General features: G+C 40.3%; 1 protein-coding gene across 1 annotated transcript; it reads right to left on the bottom strand.

The window, feature by feature from the left end:
* Positions 1 to 6,663: 6,663 nt before the first annotated feature.
* Positions 6,664 to 8,955, bottom strand: LOC113017515 (tripartite motif-containing protein 16-like). Its single transcript, XM_026160662.1, has one exon. The coding sequence runs from the start codon at positions 8,930 to 8,932 to the stop codon at positions 7,235 to 7,237; it is 1,698 nt and encodes a 565-aa protein (XP_026016447.1). The 5' UTR covers positions 8,933 to 8,955; the 3' UTR covers positions 6,664 to 7,234.
* Between the last annotated feature and the right edge of the window lie 989 nt (positions 8,956 to 9,944).

Raw genomic sequence — 9,944 nt, 5'->3', positions numbered from 1 at the left:
AATGTGTGTAATTAATTTTAAACCTTTGTCAGTTTTTAAATTCTCCAACTGAGAATATTTAAACACAGCTGTTTTTTAAATAAATTTTAATAAAGGACTGTTTGTCTGGTACTATGTTGCACTGTTTATATGAAACACTAAAATGAAACTGTTTATATGTGTATAAACTGTACACTGTATCCAGAGAGACAAAAACAAAAATGGAGGAAAAACAGACAGGAAGATATTTTTAAAGCATCTTTGTAAACATTTATACAACAAGTGTATATTTTCTGTACAGTATATGAGGGGAAAAGCGAGAAGCAAAAAGACTCGTTCCAACTTTCATTCTATCAGTTTCTCCCCTCATCACATAAATACCTGAGCAGTGACAGAGACCGCGACTGCAGCATTTCTCATCAGAACACAAAATACTGAGAACCATCCACACTTTTGTGGGTCTTCAGATCTCGTCCAGCATAATTCAAAGTCTTGTTGATAACAATAATATAAATTGTGTGGTGTGAAGTTGTGGAGAGTTGCAGGGTTGTAGATCAAAGAACTAGTAAACACATGGGGGAACACTCCCGCTTTGATCGTTTCTGCTCTTCTTCTCTTTTTTCTAAACTGAGCACCTGATGGTTTTGAACTTTTCTTGTCCATCTTTTATTGGTTTTAATTTTGCACGCCAGTGAACACCCATCCCCCAACCCGAAGATTACCACAACATAATCTAACAGACCTTAGTTCACAGATTCGCTTTGTCTACGGTTTATTTCTGGGATTTCACACAACCCAGGATTCAAATCATGAATACATAAATGGCTTGGATTTACATCATTATGGATGAAATGTGAAATATTTGGAAGCAGCCGCCCCTGTCCCCTTTCGACTCTAAATTATAAATTTTAAATTGTTATTGATCGTCGTCTCGTCTCTATATACTGGACTGTATGGAGCGGAGATGACTTTGTTTGACTTCAGCAGCGAGCAGACACACCGAAGGCTCTCACACTCACTTTTCGCGTTGAAATTTCAAAAAAGAAATTATAAGTCTGTATCATAATGTCTGGTGTTTTCATGTTTGTTGGTTTGTTTTTATTTTGCGAGATGCTGCTCCAGTCAATCAGAGAATCCCCCGCCGCCCTGCCCTCTCCTCCCTGTGCCACAAGCGGCAGGCGCACCTCGCAAACGGAGGGCGCCCTTACTCCCAGCAAATGGGCGATAGAAAACCAATCGGTGCCTATGCAATCCCCAAAATGAGGTGGCATGATGTTGGGGCAGTATGGGTGCTAGCAGCTTTTTTTGCTGCCAGGGCCGAGCAGAGAGGTTTAAAGGGGTGGGTGCTTAAAGCTAAAAAGGGGCACATTGAGCCAGGCTGAATAACAACAACACACATTCATCAAGAATCTAATATGGGCAACAAGGCAAAGCAAACGTAGCCGATGTTTTACCTGATGGGTACAATGTTGCTGCTGCTCCTGCTGCTGATAGTGCTGCAGGGCAGGGCTGTGTTGATCTGAGACTGTAGACATTAAAAAGTCCATAGGAGAGATGGGAGCTGATTAAACAAGTGTCATGAGATAATAACAAAATGCAAAGATTGGTGACAGTGCTTGGAACCATAAGGCAACAAAAACTGTGAGAAATAATGTAGGCTCTGCCTGTGAATCACTCTTTGCTTCTCTTCTTCCTTCCATCCCATCATTTCATATATCACTCTCCACTTGCTGTCTATCTGAGAACAAGGCACAACTTGCTATTGCAATAAACTATAATCTAATTATCCACACCTAACAACTCTTGCACTTAATCTATAATAAAATGATGACAGAAAAATGTTATAGCCCTGCCTTTAGTAGCCTCACACAGCTCTAATTCCTCCTCATGTCCTTACCAGGCATGTCTGGACAATGTTATATCATGAGTAATAATTTAAAAAAAATCTATATACATAAAACACACACATGTGCGCACACACAATGACATTTTAGACATTCTTCAGAATACTGTATATACTATGGGCATCACTGTGCTGATCCAGAATCCTTACATTATTATTCATTACTAGAGCTACAATAATAAAGCAATGAGGAGGAGGAAGTAATAAATATGAAATAATGTATTTATGATGATTCCATTTGTTTCACTAGCCACTCTGTGCAGGGCAAAGCTTATTACATGTTTAAACTGTAGAGATACAATCATTTTACTGCTGTAAAATCCAACTTTTGTCTTATTTAAAATATAAATCTAATATAATCTGCTTCTTAATGTTTGTTCTTTAAAATACAGCGTGTGTTTTTTTAATATATTATAATTATAATAATTATTATGTGGACATGCATATTAGATCATTTTTTAGTGAAATATAATCCCTCCAGAAAGGCAGGAAAAGCCCGGAAACTTACTTTAAAACTAAATATGTTCTAAATACTTTAAAACTAAATATGTTCCCTAAAACGGTGACAGAGCTACAGACCCATGACAGCCTTACACAGGTAGCCAGCAGCTATGACCAGCACTACATGTGCAGTTAATAAAAGGACAGGTAATGTTTGTCACGCTGTTGCACACACAGCACGCTCGTTTGTTTCAGTTCGTCACAAGACAGCTTACCAACGTGTACGTAATAAGCTAATACTCCTGTGTGCTACACACTACAGTGTACGCTGTACACCTACTTACTGGTTTTGTCGCATCAGTCTGTGTCTGAGTTAACTTATGTTTCTCCTACAGCTCCGGACCGCAAAAAAATGTGCGTGCTCTTTGTGAGCTCGTTCCCGGCTCGTAACCAGCGCGTTCTGCCGTCAAGGGCGACCATTGGTTAAATGTGATCATGTGACTGATGCAAGCCAGAGCCTTTTATTTAGCAAAATTGTGATTAACAGTTAAATATTATTGTTGAGGGGCACAGACAGGACTCCGCACACACACATTAAAAAAATAATAATAATAATTTTTTTTTTAAAAAGTTGCCTCAACAAAAGGGCACTTTGGGAACCTATCAGGAAAGGGGCCGGGTGCTCAAGCCCCTCTAGCCCCCCCCCCCCCCCCCCCCCCCTCTGCACGTGCCCGTTTGTTGGTGCCCACGATGCCGCCCTCCACCACAATGTGCCCTGGGCAACCACCCATGTCACCCAAAAACTACTATTGACTGTCTGAATAGAAAACAGGATTTCTACTCATCTAATAATAGATGTCAGAAAACGTCATCAGATCAATCAGTGGAAACAGTTTGATCAACAATGTAAACGAGACTGTTGGAGTTCACTTTAATAACATGATGGACAGAATAATGAGACATGATCCACAAAATCATGAACTTCATGGAAGTCTGTTCATTCAAAAGGAAACTTTATCAAACTGTCACTTTTCAGTCAGAAGATGAAATTTGCCCTATATTCACTTTACTGGTGAGAATCATGTCGACCTCACAGACCTCGTGTGTCTGATATGTGTTAATGTGAAACATTAACTGTGTATTTGTATGATATATACTGTGTATATGATGGATTTAATGAGTCATTATGCAGAGACATGAAAACCTGCAGATCCTGCAGAGTTTGTGGGAAATCCAATCCAGCACTGACCCTTGTAATCATGTTCAAATATCAGTAAATGTGCCATAAATGTTTCCTGTGTTTTCTGGAGTTTCTTCAGTTTGACCATTTTCTACATTATTGTTGCTCCAGCTCAGCACACAGTGATTTTACAGCTGTTTATATTTTATACATGTGCTTTTGAGAGTGCTTCACTGATATTTTTTTTCCTGAAAAACCTAAAAAACAATACATTTATAAGCAACAAAGTGCACAAAACGTTAGGTGTAAATGGTAAATGGCCTTTATTTGTATAGAGCTTTTCTAGTCCCTAAGGACCCCAAAGCGCTTTACACTACATTCAGTCATCCACCCATTCACACACACATTCACACACTGGTGTAGCAAACATTATAATACAACAGATGAAAGTAACCTTATTGCTGACTTTGGCGTATTTACATTGACATATTCATTAATATTCCATTTCCATTTAAATCAAATGTGATTTTTAATTTTTCTAACTATATTAGAATATTCAGTAAGTAAACTAAATAATCTGGCAATTGACAGTTCATTTAAGAGGAGAGCTAATGTTATCATGTTTTTGATGTTGTCTTCTAAATGTTTAATGGACATACAAGAGTCCACCTTTCATTTTATATTTGATTGATTTGATAACTTGCAAATGGTCAACAATCAGTGAATCATTTAAGATGAATCAACTGCACATTTTATTCAATAAGTAGCCTTTAAGCTACAGTGTATCTGGTGTACAAAGTGTACAAAGCTTGTGCCAAAACATAGTTCCATTTAGTGAGGCCAGTTGTTGTAGCAGAATCAGTTAAAGGTTTTTAGAGCACCAAAAGAAGTTTTTGGTGGTCTGTGAGCCAACAATGGTGGATTATGTGCTGATGTAGCACAGTGTCCACCTGATCCCTGGTTTCAGCATTCAGGCTTTGCAGGATTAACATCACCGAAGAACCTGAGATTAAAAACCTAAACCTGTTATGTATTTTTGTTGTTTTTTTTCCTATCAGCCTACCTTTCTGACATGTCTGCCCAATGTGATGTTTGTGTAAAGTTGGTCAGAAGGTTCCTTTGTAAGTGCGCATGCTCCATTAGCGTGCTGCCTGCTGTAACCCTAATTTCCTTCGGGATTAATAAAGTATTCTGATTCTGATTCTGAATGTTGACAAAACAAAAGAGATGATTGTTGACTTCAGGAGAGCACGGAGAGCTCACTGCCCACTTAACATCAATAGATCCTCTGTGGAGGTTGTCAAGAGCACCAGATTCCTTGGTCTCTACCTGGTAGAGAACCTCTCCTGGTCCCTCAACACCAGCTCCATAACCAAAAAGCCCAGCAGCGTGTCTACTTCCTGCAGAAGCAGAGGAAAGCCCATCTGCCATCATCCATTCTTACCACCTTCTACAGAGGGACTGTCGAGAGCATCCTGAGCAGCTGCATCACTGCCTGGTGTGGTAACTGCACCATATCGGATTGCAATACCCTACACCCTACAAAGTCTTCTTGCTGGTTTATGAAGTGTGTAAGTATCCTCCCTCTTTAAACAATGACAATGTTTCACCTCCAGTAGTGACAACATTACACCTGTTGATTCCCCTGCAGCTTTGAGAGGGTTATTCACACTGCCCAAACCCACCAAGTGAGCAGGGTCATGATATCATTTATGTCATGTGTTTTCCACGATCGCTATGAGACACAAGTGGTCAGACTGTGAGTGTTAACACATCTTATTTCATCCCCATCACACAAAAACACTCAGCAGTGCGCGCAAGTTTTATGCTTCCCACATCAGCAGTTTCTCCTCTTGTGCAACAATCTTGCTGTGATCCAGGGAATTGTGCACCACATCATCATTTGCGTTACGCAGAACAAAGTGCACTTTATTCAGCTTGAGCCTGGAAGCTGATAAAGAGCATTCACTAATGTGTCGTTAATTCAAACTGGAAATGTAAGGCTGGAAACCTGTTTCAGAAATCCTCTGGATCGTACCATGAATCTCATTTGTTTCACTGTTTAAAGGAGGGAAGGTGTGTTTAGATGATGCTTGCTGGTTGTAACAACCAGTATCCCCTGACACCACACCCTGAACCCACTGCTCCACTCCTCCCGTGCAGCCGAGCACAAACCACACTGACCACACACTGCTACTAAGAATCAACATGAACACGACAGAATTAACCAGCATTGTTAAAAGAACAACTATCGAGGGCACACATTTGCTGGCTGTCTTAACTTGTTATCAGCTCCCAACACACATTATCAGCACATTTCCACACATGAGTGTTGTGAACACTGATTGTTTATGTCACAAAAGACAAACAAGACAATTTTTGACAGTTTAACGATTCACTGGATAAATTTACATCTGAGATAAAAACTTTCTCTTGCTTTCTCTGTCTGGATAATAAATCTTGGAAGCACATCTCCTCCCTCATTTTAGTCTAAAGAACCTGTGCGCCTGACTGGTTTAAACATATAAATATACATTAAACTAAAGTGTCTTATAGTCCCTGTTAACACATGCCTGCTGACACATGATACACAGTAATGTGTGTTTGAATACAACCTGAAACCTGTTAATGTTCTGATTTGACAGCAGATTTCTCCACATGCAGGACAGAGAAATTCCTGCATCTGTCACACAAAAAGTGGAAAATATATTTGTTTGACATTTTAATCACAATAACAAAGAAATAAACTGTTGGTAGATCCACTTTTTTCAACGAATCATCCATCAGTAAAAATGTAACTCAAATCAAATACAACAAATTCAACATTCATAGAAAAAAACTTCAACCCTGCAGGGATCAAACATCTGATCAAACACCAGGGTTGGACACAGACTTTCTAATCTGACATCACAAAGTTATTCTGAAGCTGTAAATCTAATTAAAAACTCCCCAAAACTACTAAGAGAAAACCCTTAAAAGGTTCAGTGATAGAAGAAAAATCCTTTACATATAAAATCAACAGAGGTTCCTGATAAATAGACTAATAAACAGAGAATAGCTGAACAGTTTCTGTGACACAGACGTAAAAATGCAGAAATGCTCCATGATTTTCATTTCTATCCATCATCTTGAACACTGGCTATAAATGTGTTCACTTCATTATTGTGAGATTTGGTTTCTTCACGTGTCTCTGTATCTGAAAAATGACATTAAATGTCATCACTCTAGATACAATAATAACGATGTAAAAAATCTCAAAGATTAATTTTTTTTGTTACATTTTAAAAGTTCAAACCTCAAACACATTAAGTTTACAGTCAGATATGATCAAGAAAACCAACAATCTTCACATTTCAGAAACTGGAACCAGCTTTAAATGTGACTAAAATAATGATAAAACAATCAATTCTCTAATCATTGACTAACTGATGAATCACTGCAGCTCCAATATATTGTTGCATTTGACAACCCACTACAGCAACTACAGAATAAAACCACTAACCAGACTGATGACAGATTTCAAACATGCTGAATATGAAGAGTAGTATCATTTAAACTCACATGATTATCAGCCATAAGAACAAATTCAGATTTATATTGATGTAAGGTATATAAATGTAAGTACAGTTTGAATCACTGCAATATTATTTTCACACATCAATGGACCACTGAACTTCTCAGCTTCTAAAATGTAAAGCCTCATTTAGAAACTACACAAGTACATATAATGGTCAGGGATCAACATGAACCTGTCTTCTCTGTTTGACTTTAATCAACTCTGCAGTGGCTCCAGGTCCAAGACAAAGTCCAGCATAGAGCGGCTGAGTGAATGTGGTCTGGACTCTGTGGAGGAGAGTCATGGTTTCAGAGACGCTGTAGAAAGACAGAATACCTGCTCTGTGATCCAGGTACACTCCTACTCTGGAGGACCGAGGACCTGAGAGGTCAGTTTGGACATTGTTGTGAAGAAATATATATCTGTTTGTGTCACAATATAATGCCCAAGATCTGTTATTGTTTCCAAATACACATTCATCGCCCCACCCTGCTCTGCTGATATTCTTGTATGCGACTGCTATAAAAACTCCTCCCCCTCTCCACTCCACCTCCCAGTAACAACGTCCAGTCAGACTCTCTCTACTCAGGACCTGAGAATAGTCAGTGAATCTGTCTGGATGATCAGAATAAGACTGTTGTTGGATCATAGATGTTACTTTTCTGTTCCCTTCAGATAATAATAGATGTCTGTTTGCTGTCTTTGGATCCAGTGTGATTTCATGTGAACATTTTAAGAATCCAGCTCTGGTCTTTGGCTCTGGTGGTGACAGTAAAACATCCACTTCAGTGACTGTCAGTGAGATGTTTGTCCATTCCTCTCTCAGAATGTCCTGTAGTTTATCTCTGGTCTCTGACACAGCTGCTGTCACATCCTCAAAGTAGCTCAGAGGACGAATATTGATGCTGGATGAGTGTGTAGACTCACTGAGTGCTGACAGTGAGGGGTAGTTGTGTAGAAACTGGTTGTGATCCTCTGTGTGTGAGAGCTGCTCCAGCTCGCCGTCTTTCCTCTTCAGCTCAGCGATCTCCTGCTCCAGCTTCTCCTGAAGCTCTTTGACTCGACTCACTTCAGTTTCCTGCTGGGATCTGACCTGCTGCTTCACATCAGAGCTTCTTTTCTGGAGGAGACGGATCAGCTCAGTGAACATCTTCTCACTGTCCTCCACTGCTTTATCAGCAGAGCCATTGATGGCCTCCACCTCCTGTTGAAGCAGCTTCACATCTTTCTCTCGCTCCTGGATTCTCTGCTGGATGTTTAGTCGTCTCACCTCGAGCTCCTTCTGCTTCTCAGTCCTTTCTGCTGCAGCTGGGACTGTTTCATGGCCTTTATGTTCATCCATTGTGCAGAGATAACAGATACTCTGCTGATCAGTACAACAGAAAATCTTCATCACCTCATCATGACGAGAGCAGATGTTCTCCTGGAGCTTCTTGGAGGGGGCCACCAGCTTGTGTTTCTTTAATGGCGCTACATCATAGTGAGGTTGGAGGTGTTTCTCACAGTAAGAGGCCAGACAGACTAAACAGGACTTGATGGCTTTCAGCTTCCTCCCAGTGCAGACATCACAGGCCACATCTTCAGGTCCAGCATAGCAGTGATCAGCTGGAGCAGCTTGGAGTCCAGTCTTCTTCAGCTGCTCCACTAAAGCTGCTAACATGGTGTTTTTCTCCAGGACAGGCCTCGGTGTGAAAGTCTTCCTGCACTGAGGGCAGCTGTGGATTCCCTTCCTGTCCTCTTCATCCCAGAAACTTTTAATACAGTTCCTGCAGTAGCTGTGTCCACAGGCTGTAGCCACCGGATCCTTCAGTAGATCCAAACAGATGGAACAAGAGAAGGTTTCTCGGTCCAGCTGAACTCCTTTCTTTGCCATTTCTTCTCTCAGCGTCAGCGACTGTGTGAGTTTCTCTTCCTTATAACTGAAACTAGTCTGAGCTCTGATCTTAACAACATGTTTCTGCAGTGAATGGAGCCTTTCTTGTTTATCAGGCTGTGTCTCATTCCAGGAAGAGGAGCAGTTCGAGAGCGATACTGTGTGTTTAACCCTTTTTATTTACAGCAGATCACAGAGCCTGTGTCAGCTCAGCTATCAGAATCAAACAGTGAAGCTGACCTGTGTAAGTCAGCAGGTCAGACAGTATGTTAATGAGGGCAAATCTACAAAGCAGTAATGAACTTTTCATGAACCACATTTAATACAAAACTATGATACGTCCATAAGTCTGCACCGTCTGAAACCTCCTCACATTTCAGCCCTCATTTCTCATCATATTGTAATCTACAGTTATTTATGGTTCAGTGAGTTTTGCTTGGAGTTTCCAGCTTCTGAGAGCATTATTTACATCACTGAAGTATTTATGATTCCCCTGGAATAAAAAAGCTTCACAGTAAAATCTCATCTTTGTAACATTCACACTGAAACATGTTTACTATACTGCATGATAAAGACAGCTGAACACGACGTCCCCAGAAACGTGTTTTATTATCAGAAACAGACAAAAAGAATCAGCTTTCCTGACCTACAGTTTGATGGTTCAAAAGCACGAAGGACAAAAAATGTAAAGAATTGAAATGTAAGAAAACTGTCCTCTCCTCATCCTTCACCACCCTCAGGGTGACCTTCATTTTCTTTGCTCTCTTTACCTTCATCATCCTCTTCATCGTCTTCTTGCTCACTGTCTGCACACACACACACACACACACACACACACACACACACACACACACACACACACACACACACACACACACACACACACACAAACCTCTACATCAATGAAGGAAACTGCACAGATATGAGCCTCTTAACCTGCTCACAGCTTCATACTGTTTTTAACATCAGAGGTCACCAAGGAGCGCTATAACAACTGTAACTAATACCAGAA

Source organism: Astatotilapia calliptera, unplaced genomic scaffold, assembly GCF_900246225.1.
Source record: "Astatotilapia calliptera unplaced genomic scaffold, fAstCal1.2 U_scaffold_14, whole genome shotgun sequence".
Lineage (NCBI taxonomy): Eukaryota > Metazoa > Chordata > Actinopteri > Cichliformes > Cichlidae > Astatotilapia > Astatotilapia calliptera.
This window is presented reverse-complemented; position numbering and strand designations above follow the sequence as displayed.

What these genes read in the sequence shown, in the direction of transcription:
- LOC113017515 (XM_026160662.1), bottom strand. Translation starts at nt 8,932, where the DNA reads ATGGCAAAGAAAGGAGTTCAGCTGGACCGAGAAACCTTCTCTTGTTCC.